Consider the following 15,213-nt stretch of genomic DNA (forward strand, 5'->3'; position numbering starts at 1 on the left):
ATGAAAATTTCCCAATGGGTACCCATACATGGCTACAATTTAAAAAGTACCATTATTTAGTATCTCCAGTACCTGCCTGTCTGAGCTTGTCATTAATATTAATTTCATTAAACTGATCCTGTCACACAGTCCTGCATGTGAGACCTCTGTCTCATAAGTGAGAGTTGTTTTTTTTTTTTAATTTCCAGGACTCACAAATTTTAGCAGTGCTTTGTCTATATGTGAAACACTCCACATTCTCAGCAAAACATGTCGTATTACAGGATTAGCAGAATTTTTGACTAAATCCTGACATGTGCAATTTGTATTTCATGCAATGTCCCGCATGTGACATCTATACAGAGCATTTATTCAAACTATGTAAAAGTACAAGCTGGCAATTTATTGCAAGAAAAATGGAAAATGTTCTGGTGGTGGTGGTTGTTGGGACGTTTAAGGGGGACTAAACAGCGAAGGTCATCAGTCCCCCATTCCAAAATCAGGCGAGCGGAAAATCTACGGAGCAGGTAAAAACCAAAGGGGGAGGAGACGTCCCCCCAGGCGCTAAAAGAACACAAATGCAGCAACAAACACTACAGACAAGAACAGGACAGAGGAACACCAGACAGAAAGAAACAGAAGAAAGGAGGATGGCCGGAGACGGGTTGACTGACCACGAGAACAAAAAAAAGGGAAAGAGTCAACCATCTGACGGCACACCAGAACAGCAACAGACACAAGGACAAAAGACACAGAAAGGGAAAGGCGCAGGACCTCCCTAAATCAAACCATAAAAAGGACTACTACGGATAAAATGTAAAACATTGTCAGCCATGGAGGCATCGTCGGATAAAACCAAAGCCAAAGTGCCCGGGAGATTAAAAGATTGCCGGAGTGTGCGCAGTCGAGGACACTCCAGCAAAATGTGGCCGACCGTCAGCCGGGACCCACACCGACACAAGGGGGGATCCTCCTGACACAACAGATGGCCGTGCGTCAGGTATGTTGGCTGATGCGCAGCCGACACAGGACTACTGAGTCCCTGCGAGAAGCCCGCAGGGAGGAACGCCACACATCGGTCGTCCCCTTGACAGCCCGCAGTTTATTCGGGGCTGTCATGCCACGCCACTCAGCAGCCCACATCCCAATCAGCTTACGGCGCAACACCAGCTGCTGGTCGCGAGCCGTAAGGCCGATCTCCAAAGCCGGGGCGTCGATCGCCCCTTTGGCCAGCCTGTCTACACGTTCGTTCCCTGGGATGCCAACATGACCGGGCGTCCAAACCAAGACCACCGAACGACCAGAACGGGCAATGGCGGAAACAGACTCCTGAATGGAGGACACCAGAGGAGAGGAGGGATAGCAGCGGTCGATGGCCTGAAGGCTGCTCAGGGAGTCACTGCAGATCACGATGGACCTACCTGAGCAGAAACGCATATGCTCAAGAGCGCGCAATATGGCCACCAGCTCTGCAGTAAAAATACTGCAGCCAGCCGGCAAGGAGCGCTGCTCAACATGGGCAGCATGAGCAAAAGAGTAGGCAGTGCGACCATCAACCAGGGAACCATCAGTGTAGACAGTCTCACAGTCCGAAAATGAGGCGAGGAGCGCAAGAAAACGGCGACGGAGGGCCACAGGCGGAACCGAGTCCTTGGGTCCCTGTGCCAAGTCCAGACGGACGGACGGCCGGGACAAACACCAGGGAGGCGTAGGTGCACGGACCCGGAAGGGAGGCGGAAGAGGGAATGAACCCAATTCCGACAGCAGGGACTGAACGCGGACAGCGACGGAAAGCCCAGACCTAGGTCGCCGTTCGGGCAGATGGAGGACCATGGCAGGCCTGGCGAGCAATGCACGTGGACAGCATAGTCGGCGAGCAGTCGATGGCGGCGAATCCACAGCGGGGGAACCCCGGCCTCCACCAGACTATCCACGGGGCTCGTACGAAAAGCGCCAGTTGCAAGCCGGACCCCACAGTGGTGTATGGGGTCTAACAACTTCAACACTGAGGGTGATGCAGACCCATAGGCCAGGCTCACATAATCAAGCCGAGACTGCACAAGGACTCTGTAGAATCGCAGCAGCGTGCAGCGATCCGCACCCCAAGACGTGTGGCTAAGGCAGCGGAGGGCGTTGAGGTGCCGCCAGCATTTTTGCTTCAGCTGAGTAATATGAGGAACCCATGTGAGCCGGGCATCAAACACGAGTCCCAAGAAGCGGCAAGTGTCCACCACTTCAAGCAGGTGGCCGTCGAGGTAAAGTTCAGGATGAGGTTGGACCGTCCGACGCCTGCAGAAGTGCATAACTCGAGTCTTGGCTGCAGAGAACTGAAAACCGTGAGTCAGAGCCCATGATGCTGCCTTCCGAACGGCTACCTGCAGCCTGCGTTCGGCGACTCCCGTAGTCGTGGAGCTAAATGAGATGCAGAAGTCGTCGGCATACAAAGAAGGAGACACCGACGACCCCACGGCTGCAGCCAGACCATTAATGGCCACTAGAAATAAGGACACACTCAACACCGAGCCCTGCGGGACCCCATTTTCCTGTGTATAAGAAGAACTAGAGGCGGCACCGACTTGCAGCCGGAAAGAGCGGTGCAATAGAAAGGTTTGAAGAAAAGCCGGGAGCCGACCACGAAGACCCCACTCATACAACGTGGCGAGGATGTGATGCCTCCATGTGGTGTCATACGCCTTCCGCAGATCAAAAAATACAGCAACGAGATGCTGACGTCGGTTAAAGGCCGTACGAATAGCAGATTCCAGCCGCACCAAATTGTCCGTGGCAGACCGGCCCCGACGGAAGCCACCCTGGGATGGAGCGAGGAGACCGCGCGACTCAAGGACCCAACACAAAAGCCGCCCCACCATACGTTCGAGCAATTTGCACAAAACGTTGGTGAGGGTAATGGGACGATAGCTGTCCACCGCCAGTGGGTCCGCACCGGGCTTCAAGATGGGGACAATAACACCCTCTCGCCATTGCGCCGGGAACACGCCTTCGCTCCAAATGCGGTTAAATACCGCGAGAATGTGTCTCTGGCAGTCCCGGGAGAGATGCTTCAGCATCTGCGCGTGGATGCAGTCCGGTCCTGGTGCTGTATCAGGGCAATCGGCAAGGGCAGCGAGGAATTCCCTCTCGCTGAAAGGAGCATTGTATGTTGCAGAACGACGCATGTGGAACGATAATGGCGTCTGCTCGGCCCGCTCCTTGAGAGAGCGAAAGGCGGGGGGATAAGTTGCAGTCGCAGAGCTCGTAGCGAAGTGCGCAGCAAGGTGTTCAGCAATGGCGGCAGCGTCCGTGCACACAGCGCCGTCCAAAGAGATCCCAGGGACACCCGTAGGGGTCTGGTGTCCATAAATCCGCCGTATCCGGGACCACACGAGCGAGGGGGAGACACAGGAGCCCAAGGAGGAAACATACCGCTCCCAGCACTCCTGCTTACGCCGTGCAATAAGACGACGGGCGCAGGCACGGAGCCTCTTAAAGGCGATGAGGGTCTCCAGAGACGGGTGCCGCCTATGACGCTGGAGAGCCCGCCTCAGCAATCTCCGGCGACCACCAGGGGACAGCCTTCCTCCGAGGGAGGCCAGAACGGGGGATGGAAGCCTCGGCCGCTGAAATGATGGACGTGGTTAAAACACGGACCACCTCGTCAATGTCACCCTGTGGGCGAGACTCAATGGTTGCCGCGGAAGTAAAACCCGGCCAGTCAGCCCTGTGGAGAGCCCAGCGGGGCAGGCGCCCAGAAGAATGACACTGGGGCAGTGACAAATAGATGGGAAAATGGTCACTACCACACAGGTCAGGATGCACTCTCCAGTGGAGGGATGGGACAAGTCCAGGGCTGCAAATAGAGAGATCGATGGCCGAGAACGAGCCATGGGCCACACTGAAATGTGTGGGAGCACCGGCGTTCAAGAGGCTAAGGTCGAGCTGAGCCAACACATGCTCCACGGCCCGACCGCGCTCATCGGAAACAGTCCCACCCCATAGAGGGTTGTGGGCATTGAAATCGCCCAGCAGCAAAAAAGGTGGCGGCAGTTGGGCTATCAGAGCAGCCAGGACATGCTGCGTGACAGCACCATCAGGTGGAAGGTAAATACTGCAGACGGTAATAGCCTGTTGCGTCCACACCCGAACAGCGACAGCCTCTAAAGCTGTTTGTAGAGGTACAAACTCGCTGTGAAGAGAGTTCAGGACATATATGCAGACGCCACCAGACACCCTTGCATAAGCCGCCCGGTTCTTAAAATAACCCCGATAGCCACGGAGGGCGGGGGTTCGCATTGCTGGAAACCAAGTTTCCTGCAGAGCAATGCAAAGGAAAGGATGACGGCTGATAAGGTGGCGGAGCTCAGCTAGATGGTGGAAGAAACCGCTGCAGTTCCACTGGAGGATGGTATTAGCCATGGATGGGAAAGGCGTGAAGGGACTGGGGAGGCAGATTACGCCTCCGGGGCCCCTGCTGCTACTGAGTCACCACCTGGACAACAGCTATCTATTGCACCCGAGGGACTGGCGTGATCCATGTCCTCAGCGGACGCCAGAATCTCCACCTCATCTTCGGATGCAGAGGGAGAAGGTTGCGGTAGGACAGGTGCCACCGCAATTTCAGGATGCTTGGGAGCCTTTTTCTTCGACGCTTTGCGCGCTGTGCCTTAGGTGGGTCTGGCTGGGAGGGCCTCACTGGGTCAGTCTCAGGGACTGAAGACGACCGTGACGCCCTACGACCAGCGACCGGTGGTTGTTTTACAAACTTGCGGGTGTCCACTTTGGCAGTGGGCAAAGCCTGGGATGGGAGGGCCCCAAGGGACCCCTTCCGGGCGAGAGGAGCCGAAGAAGGCACACGCTTCTCCGGCTGTGAAGGGGGAACAGATGTCCCCGGTGGTTGGGGTGGTGTTGCTCCTGAAGTAGATGGAGCAGGAGCAACAGGGAGTGAAGTGCCCCCCGCAACCAAGGGGGCCGGTGAATTCTGGCAGAGCTGAGAGCGAACTGGTGTTGCAGCAGCGGCATAGGTAGACGTCATGGGCACGGGATGTAGCCGCTCATATTTTCGCCTTGCCTCGGTGTAGGTCAGGCATTCCAGAGTCTTATATTCCATTATCTTCCTTTCTTTCAGGAAGATCCTACAGTCCGGCGAGCAGGGGGAATGGTGTTCTCCGCAGTTAACACAGATAGGAGGCAGGGCACATGGAGTATCAGGATGCGAAGGACGTCCACAATCCCGACACGTGATGCTGGAAGTACAGCGAGATGACATGTGCCCGAACTTCCAGCATTTAAAACACCGCATCGGAGGAGGGATATACGGTTTCACATCACAACGGTAAACCATCACCTTAACCTTTTCGGGTAAGACATCACCCTCAAAGGCCATGATGAAGGCACCGGTGGCCACCTGATTATCCCTCGGACCCCGATGGACGCGCCGGACGAAGTGAACACCTCGTCGTTCGAGGTTGGCGCGTAATTCATCGTCGGACTGCAGAAGAAGATCCCTGTGGAATATAATACCCTGGACCTTGTTGAGACTCTTATGCGGCGTGATGGTAACTGAAACATCCCCCAACTTGTCACAATTGAGCAACCTCCGTGACTGGGCAGAGGATGCCGTTTTGATCAGCACAGAACCAGAGCGCATCTTGGACAAGCCCTCCACCTCCCCGAACTTGTCCTCTAAATGCTCCACAAAAAACTGGGGCTTGGTCGACACGAACGATTCTACATCAACCCGCATACACACAAGGTACCGGGGTGAATATTCTCCACTGCCTTCTTTAGCAAGACGTTCCTCCCATGGAGTAGCTAGGGAGGGAAACGATCTCAGATCAAATTTCTTCCCGTTGAGGTTAGACCTCGATCGCTTAGAGACTGCTGGTGGAGGCCCACCAGCGATAGATGATGTACCACGCTTCATTGCGGGTCATCCGCCCTGATGCCACCTACTCCGACCAAGGGCCCTCCCCACGGGCGCCACCCAGCCACAGCAATAGCCACCTGGCAGGATGGCCATTGCCGGGAGTCCTGATGCCCCAGGGAGATGGGCATCGACTCCTTGGCATACGTGGGGAGTGAACGGCGCAGGCATCAGTAGAGCGATCTCTGTGTTGTCAGGGGGCTACAACCAAGAGGGTACATGGCGGCCCCACCACAACGGACTGGCTACCGTGCTGGATGTTAGGTGACATGTGATCCATGGTCGCCGTCAGTGCAGAAAATGGCCCTGCACAGTGTTTGGCAGAAAGGGTACGCGGGAGCGTATCCATGCCCAAGCGATGGAGAGCGGGCAGGACTGCATTGAACGACGAATAAGATGGCGAAAGTTCTCAACACAACATGGACACAATGCACCAAGTAAGGCGCCCTTCCCCAATCGGCTCGCTCTTCGGAAAAATTTTGAGATATGGAGGTCAAACCCGAGAGGGGACCATCACATACGGCCGAAACGTTTGAGACTCCTTTTAGTCGCCTCTTACGACAGGCAGGAATACCGCGGGCCTATTCTAACCCCCGAACCCGCAGGGGGGGAAAATGTTCTGTACTTTGTATATGCAGTACTGTTTTGATACTTCTAACAGTCAGTAACACATAACAATGTTTTATGAACAAATAAATACTGTGTAACTGTCACACACGTGACAGCAGAATTCCTAAGATGAGATCAGTTTTTTTTTTAATTTTTGAACGTGTGAATCGATATGTGTTGCTGGGCATTGTGGATTTCATTTAAGCTTCATAAGCAAATTGAAGTTAACATATCTATGTTCATATTAACAACTTTGTTGTGTTTATTTTAGCTATTTAAGTTAAGTGACTGTATAAATATCAACGTCTGTGTTTTTTTCACACCTGTGAATATTGCCATTTCATAATTTCAGCTATGTAGGTGGAGTGAATCTATCGATACAGACATGATCAATGAACAGACTGCAGTGGAATACTTGTTCCTGACAGCAATAAAAGTGAAATAGAGATGTATGTGCCTTGCAGCCACTAGTAAGTAGTCCATGGATGATGCAATCCTTGTTGGGCATTACAAGGAAACGAAATGATTGCAACTGGAAACAGGGTAAAACAATGCTGAAGTGTACAGTTGAAAACTGCAATGCACAAATGATAACACCTGCTCATGATTAATCCACCTGGGTGTCAATAGTAGACCTAATACTTGCGGCAACTTAAAAAACTGGAAATCTCTATTGATTCACGAAGTCCAAAACGCTAATTAAAAAAAAGGAAGGAAAATCGTGCTGGTCCCCAAATTTCTGAACCGAAGGAAGCCTGCTTAACACATTCTCAATTTTTATTTAGCGAACTACATGCTCGAGTTAGATTATTCAACCGTGTATGTGAAGAGAAGAATGTCAACTCATCAGAAAGGGATTCAGCATCAACTAAGCATTGGAGCCTTGTAACAAGACCACCCTTGTTCACAAAGGTTGACAGACAACTTCATAGATGGCACACACACGTTATTTACAGACGATAAGGTAAACTATATAGCGGTGGAATTCTCAGATAACTTTTTAACAGAGGATAGGGCGAAGAAATTAAATGACTGGTGTAGATAAGAGCAACTGACTATAAACTACTGTAACGTAGTGTATCTGTCGTATAGTTTTGGTTCAGGGCTCATTGTATATCGGCTTTTGTTGCAAGAGGTAACCATGAATTCCACCGGAACTATCTGTCATACCTACATATAGATTTTGTTTTCGGAGAAGTTGACATAGAAAGGCTACTAGTGCTACAATATCTTTTAGTATATCAATAGAAATAACAGTTAAACAACAACTAACCTGCACTCTCTTATACACGCTCATATCTACAAATTGTATTTTAAAGGCAGAGTCATCTAATCTCCACTGTAATAGTGATGTACACTAGTTGGCAGCTACAAACGTTCAAAACGAAAATTCATAAACATGCTATATTTTTAATATAACCTTCATACGTAGCACGACGTCGGCAACCTATTGACACAATAGTAGCTGAAAATACAAACACAATACAAGCTGAAAACACAAGAATCCCTATGAGAAACAAATCATTTTTCACTTAAACTGAACATTACAAACAAGGAGGATGCTAAGTTCACCGGACTTGGATACGATGTGACGTCATTATGACGTATACACGCTACATCGAAAACGATAGAAACCGTATATCGACTATTCGACTTTTGTGAACTTTCGAGAGGTTGTGACCGGAATGCGCCAGACAACAGGCTGTACTGCGCATGCGCAGCTACGATGACGTAGGCAGCCCGTGCTTGGTGCTTGCTCTGCTCATACGCTTTTCGTCGTATTTCTGGTGGGGCATCACGTGACCATGTGTAGCCGCGCCGCCCGTGCGGCATGTTGTTGAGAGAATATACTGAATTGTACTTAGAGCAATTGTTTTATCAAATCCCACACAGATAAAGGATGCAAATAAGGAAGCAGTTCTTGGCTTTTGAGTCATTTCAAAATTAGACTCCACAGCTCGAAGTACCATAAAATTTTTGACAGATTTTTTCTTTTAATTCGTGCTCTGCAATTTTATTATGTAGCATTTCCAACACTTTTACATCTACACATCACTGCACTGCAAAAAGCTACTAGGATGGAATACAAATTACTTGCAACAAAAAAAGGAGAGAGTTTCTTGTGTAGCTTACACCGGAATAAAGGACAATAAATTTCATAACTATTTCAAAATGTGAAAAAATTAACATGGTTGTCTATGAGGCAAAGAAACTGTACAACTGACAGTTTATATTCTACTCTAGGAATAAATATGAAGCCATGTGGGGAGTTAAAACGATAAAACATGGTATGCTGCCAGTCTAAAATTTAGCATAGAATGGCATTCTATAAATTTAAGACGTAAACACAAATAAAGAAATAACTTCAGGCCCAGAGGAAGTACGAGACAAGTGCCTTGTGATCGAAAAACACTTTCACAGAAGGCAGATCTATAAAATTCTGCTACAGCTGTCATTATATTTGAAACAAAATATTTAGTTGAAAACCACTGACCAAATTTGCCTACTTAGCTTCAAGTCAATGATTACGTATGTTCGTACGTATATAGCATTAAGAGATCTTACAGTGTCATACAAGGAACAGGACATCAGAGACTACTCCAGCAGCATCGGAATTCCATAAACCATACTAAATGCTTCATTCCGCGCTAATTCCACATTTCTATGTCCAGATGGACTCTGAAGTTCCTGATATTCAGCTTTTCATGTGGTTCTCGTGATACAAATTTTCTTGGAGGTCCAGTACTGTATTCTCATATTTGGTTCTTTATTATGGTATAACGTCATTCATCCCAGAAAATGAAAATTTGCACTTTAAATTGAACGAGGTTGAAAGTAGCCAATAGCGCGGAATGGAACACTTCGTTTCGTTTCAAATAAACTAACTGCCTCAGCGGAAAAAAAAAAATTAACTCAAGCAAATTTCTCTATAAAACAGACAGAAATAGCTTAATTAAGACATTAATGGTTGATTACTAATAACCTGGAAATAATATAAAATCAGAAAATTGAAACTACTAGCTTATTTTGGTCTTTCATGGTTATGAGAATGTATATTAATTCACTTGATGGCTCCCGGCCACAGAAATATGTTTTGTTTTCATTTGACGTGGGAGCTGTAAACGAAGACACGGCCACGGGTCACGTGAGGAGGGACCCCACACTATAACTCAGCTTGCTCTGCGCATGCGCGAATCTGGCAGCTTGGGCGCGCCAGGAAAATTTTTCCGGGTAGCTTCTGGCTACTTGCTGCTACTGCTCGTACACCAAACAGCCACGCTCCAAGTAGCCAGAAGCGGGAGGAAGGCACTGCTCATTAGAGATGGGGGATGCACTCTTGAACTAATTCATAGAGTTGAATCTTTCAAAGGAGTGAACAATCAGTGATTCAGAAAAAAAGAACGGTAGCTCTAAACGTTTCCGACGGCAGAGAGAGAGAGAGAGAGAGAGAGAGAGAGAGAGACGGAGCATATCAGCGGCGCCTCTGCTGGTCACGGCACAGTGCACGCCACACAACACAGCCAGCGCCGGCCTCTGCCCTGCTTCTACCTTGGCTGCCTGCATTGTGCAGTGCCCCATTGGATTTTGTGTTTCACATATGCCGTGCCGTCTCTGTGCGTCGTCTGCCCCGCGCAGTGTCTGGCGCAGCTTGACTTCGCATCGCACTCTGTCGGCGATCGTTTCAGTCGCACGTCCTGCCCTCTGGGCAGTTGATGAGAGCAACAGGACAGAGAGCCACCTAGCGGATAACATAGGAACTACTTGCAACAACCTGCTCGCAAGAGAACAGACGATTTGTCTCGGAGCGGGTGAGTTCACCGCTCCCCCCACCCTCGGAACTCGCCCGCTCAACGCTCACTCCACCGTCTCGACTCTAGCCAGAGCGTTGAGCAAAGCGACTCAGGTGTCACTCTGGTCTCTGCGGTCTCGGCTCACGCAGTAATACAGCTCGCGGCTCGACCTGCTCGACTCAGCGGCTCTGCATCGGAGTTCGTCTCTACTGGATATTGTTCTTCGTAGTAATACCGCTACGTATATTACATTATTATGTTATGTATACATCATTTGTTTTTATTTCATTTTTATTTGTTTAAACTGATTAGATTAGGTTCCTGACGACTCCTCTTACTATAGGATTTTTATTATGGACACTCGAATTAACGCTTTAATTACGAGCGAACCGATAAACGTATCGCAAAATGTGATACACCAATATTTTCCTTGTTTTATTCTGCGTAAGGCTATATGCAGCACTTTCGTTTTACAGTCAAATTTATAGTTTTTTTCTTATTCTGGTACGTTCACTTTAAAAATATATGGCTTGCGATGTATTTGTATGAGGTTAATGAAATTTTAATACATTGTAACCAAATATATTGTTAATGTAAATCTGAAGTTACAACATTTTCCGATCACCCAAAAAAAAACGATAGTGCAAAATAAATCAATAATCAAAAACTTTGTCATATCGTGGAAATTTCAATAAACAATACAAAATTCTTACTCATTATCTGCGTTACTTCAAAATATGATCAAATAAGATCAAAATACAGGTATAGTAGTGGAATAATCCAAGTTTAAAGGGCAACGTGCCTTCCATTTATTTTCTATTGTAAATGAGTGGTGAGTCATGAAAAAGAGCTAATTCATTTCAGGGAGTGAACAGTTCTGATCCGATCTCTGAAAAGAACAGTTTTGCCCATCTCTACTGCTCATACGCGAATTCAGCTCTGCGCATGCGCACGAGCCCGCTGGCAACTGCTCATACGAACCTAGGGTAGTGCTGTGCTCTGCACCATTCGTTGACATGTGTTTTGCGTTCCTTGCGTTTAAATCGTGTATTGTACTGTGTTTATGTCCTGTGCGTTGTTTTTCGTTTGCTCGTCTCTAATTATGTGTTCAGCATTCGAGAGACTAACGAGAGAAAATATGAAAGAGTTCAGCATCGATGACGACAGGCAATTGCGTGGTTATTGTGAATCTCAAGCAGAAATTGATGTACTTCTGACCCAGCTGAAGTGCGTCGGTTATTTGTACTCGGAGAGAAGAAGCACTCAGCAGCCAAAATCTTTAGATGCGTCAAGACACTAACCTTTCGTCAAGATTACATTGAGAAATCCACTTCCCCTCGTATTTCATCTCCGGTCGACGATTTTTCTTCAACAATGCCTCATATTTTTCTTTTCAAGTTCGAAATTCAATCATTCTACACACCAGTCATTACTGGACACTAAGGTACCTGTCTCTGCGGTCCGAGTGTAAAATTACTTGGAATTATGGTTGATAAAAGACTATCTTGGGTTGTACATATAAATTACTTAGCTAACAAACTTGCACGAGTTCTCTTTCAGCTATATAAATTAAGAAAAAAAGTCAGCAAGAGTATGCTGCTACAATCTAATATGTACTGACAAGACCAATTGTATGAAACCATATTAAAATATTGATAATAAATAAATATTATTTTCGGTGTAAGCGTTCAATACAACAATCACACAATCTAATCTGGTCAGGACACAAGAAGACTTCACTTTTTTACGAAACGTGTTGTCCGTGGTGTTTTCAAGGCCACGGTCAGGAATATTTCTATTAATATCCAGCTCTTTTAGTTTTATTTTTGCGAAATACATATACGCTGCCACACTGAGCTGTTATCAGAATCGCACGTGTCAAAACAAACCACTAGCTGACGACAGTTTAGAATCTCGAACGTTCGTAAAAGTCGATAGGTGTGTTAATCGACTAAAGCGTGTTACGTCATAATGACATCACATCATATCCAGGTTGGGTGAACTTAGCATCCTCCTACAAACAACGCCACAGGTAGACGCTTCCCACGAACTCAAGTTCCAAGTTGCAAACATCGATTTATTCGATTGTTTTAAATTTACTATCTATGGATCAAGTGAGAGACGTAACTAAAATGAGTATGGTACAACTGGCGTTCGATTGAAATCGACAGATTAAATATGGCGCCGAACTTGACGCCGGATTCACACACGCAACATATGCACACATTTACTGAGACGTCAAAGCATGTGGCTTTGGTACCGAGACCTAGAGTTCACACATGACGCTACAATTGCTGCGCAGTAGTACAGCTTTCAACATAGCTTGAACTGATATCGTATGGGTTGCATTTACGTATTAGTGCAGGTTATGACACTAGACGTGTGACAAGAGTTAAATATAAGGAAGATGAAACCTAAATGTTCGAACCGAAAATATATTTCGTACAGGGATAAATCAGGGGTCACAAACGCATTTACAAGAGAAGTAACACTTACTTACTCCATGGCACTACGGTCCTCTGATGACCTTGGCCTCCTCAATCACAGATTTCCAGTCGTCTCGGTCTTCAGCACACGTGCTGGTACTGCTCTCGGCTTCCACATCTTCCAGCCATCTCACACGTGGTCGTTCCCTCTTTCTTCTACCATCAGGAAGTTCCATCATCAGCTTCTTCGGGAGCTATTCTTCTGTCATCTGCTGGACATATCCTAACCACCTCAGCCTTCCCATTTTTACTGAAGTTACCAAATCAGTTTCTTTGTACAGAGACCTTATTTCTTCATTAGTCCTAATTCTTCATACGTCTCCTTTTGCAGGACCAAAAATCTTCCTCAGCACTTTCCTTTCCCAGATATTTAATTTCTTCTCCAAAGTCTCCGTCAGTACCCATGCTCAAGGTATATAAAACTTTCTACTCTTTCGAAACTGTACCCTTCTCACTGGAGATCGTCTATGTTTCTTCTAACTCTCTCAGTTACAATATACTTAGATTTTGTCTCAGTAATTTCTAGACGAAGGTTCTTGCCAGCAGCTTCAGTCTCTTTGAAAGCTGATGTAAGCGCGTCCTTACTTCTAGCACTTATTAAGACACATCTGCATAGGCTAATATTTGAAGAAGCCTATTGTAAATATTGCCTCCTGGGTTTGTGGTTATTGATCTCACTGCATTCTCTAATACCAGATTGAATAGTACTGGGGATAATGGGTTTCCCTGTCTTAGGCCTTCTTTCATTAGAAAGTAGAAACGATCTCGACAGACATGGCTGAACTTTAACTTGGGTTCTACTGCTTTCCAGGGTCATCTTAGTTAATTTTATTAACTTCTTAGGAAATTTGAATGTCTGCCTTGTTTCCCACAGTGCTGGTCTTTTAACTCTGTCTTAGGCCTACTTAAAATCTGTAAAGAGATGTTCTAATCATACACTAATATATTCGTAGGTCTTCTCCAGCACCATACGTACTGTAAAGATATGCTCAGCTGTAGACCTCCTAGATCTGAAGCCTGCCTCGTACTCGCCTAGAATTCATTCTGCTCTTCTACTTACTATCTTTGTTATAGCAGTAGAAAGGATTTTGTAGACGATGCTCAGCAGAGATATTACTCGGTAGTTCTTACACTGCATGCGTGATCCTTTCTTATGTATAGGGCAGATGGTCACTAACGTCCAGTCCTCTGGCATTTTCTCTGTTTCCTAGGCCATTGTAATTATTTTATGTATCCTCATTACTAATATTTCACCTCTGTGTTTTATCGTTTCCGCTGTTATGGGGTTGGATCCAGGAACTGTGTTATTCCTAAGTTACTTTATAATTTCTCTTAACTCTTCTATCGAGGGTGGTTCTGTGTCTACTACATCATCATCTCCATCCACATCTTGTTCTCCTTCAGTTTCTTTTCTAGACATTTCATTTTTCTCTTCACTTACGATGTGTCTGTTTGACAGTAACACTTCAAAATGTTGTGCTCATGTTTCTATTAATTTCTCTTTTCCAACTACCAAACTGTCTGTCTCATCTTCCAGCATGTCCACCCTTGGCTAGTATCCTCTCTTTGTTTGTCCCACACCATAAAATAATTTCTGCCCCTGCTTATTTTCAAAGTTCTTCTGTATTTCATCCATCCTTTCCCTTTCCTCTACTCTCTTTTCAGTCCATGCTGAATTCCTAGCTATCCTTCTCTTCTCTTTAAACATAGCCAAATTAGTTCATGTGGTCTCTGTAAGATTCTTTGTCGAGCTTGATTTCTATCAACCAGCGCCTTTGACATCTCCTCATCAAACCATCCGTTTCTTTTCTGTTTTCCTGTTTCTCCGAGTACCTCCTGGGCTGTTGTATTTAATGCTAATTTAGTTTCCTCCCACAGTACGTTGATATCCTGTCCCTCCATCGCGCTGATCTTTTGCAGCTTGTCTTGCACTTTGTTCCTATACTCTTCCTCTTTCCTCTGGTCTTTAACCATCTCCATATTGTAAACTTTACTCTTCTCCAACCAACCCTTATGGCTCTTACAGCAATCCTGTGTAAAGTTTTGATTCTTACCAAAACATGGTCTGAGTCAATAATCGCTCCTCCGGAGCTGACCACATCCAAAATATCTCAGGCATGCCGTCCATCTATCAGTACATGATCTAATTGTTTTCTTGTCAGCCCATCTGATGATATCCAAGTCTCCTCATGAATGTCTTTGTGTGGGAAGCACATACTTTTAATTACCAGTCCTTTGCTAAAAGCAAATTCAGTCACTTTCCAACCATTGTTATTTGATTCCAGCTATTTACTATGAAGTCCTTCCACCAGTTGGTTCCCTTTCTCTTTACATACCTTACCATTACAATCCCGCAGGATAATTTTGACATCGTACATTGGCAGCTTATCATATACTTGCTGCAATTTTTCATAAAATTCTTCTTTCC

At 46.5% G+C, this 15,213-nt stretch overlaps 1 protein-coding gene across 4 annotated transcripts in view; it reads right to left on the reverse strand.

Annotated features, from left to right (window-relative positions):
* The window catches only part of LOC124616099 (39S ribosomal protein L13, mitochondrial), a 43,962-nt gene extending 31,508 nt beyond the window's left edge, over positions 1-12,454 (reverse strand). Inside the window, exons 1-2 of one of the 4 annotated variants that reach the window (XM_047144358.1) lie at positions 12,322-12,454; positions 7,782-7,973 (exon numbers count right to left, since the gene is read on the reverse strand). In XM_047144358.1, coding sequence (XP_047000314.1) covers positions 7,782-7,805 — 24 coding nt within the window. In that variant the 5' untranslated portion in view covers positions 7,806-7,973; positions 12,322-12,454. Of the gene's footprint in view, positions 1-7,781; positions 8,057-12,317 lie in introns of those variants that run through there. The other 3 variants (XM_047144359.1, XM_047144357.1, XM_047144356.1) reach the window with 3 other exon arrangements.
* Between the last annotated feature and the right edge of the window lie 2,759 nt (positions 12,455-15,213).

The sequence above is a fragment of the Schistocerca americana genome, chromosome 5 (assembly GCF_021461395.2).
Source record: "Schistocerca americana isolate TAMUIC-IGC-003095 chromosome 5, iqSchAmer2.1, whole genome shotgun sequence".
Classification (NCBI taxonomy): Eukaryota; Metazoa; Arthropoda; class Insecta; order Orthoptera; family Acrididae; genus Schistocerca; species Schistocerca americana.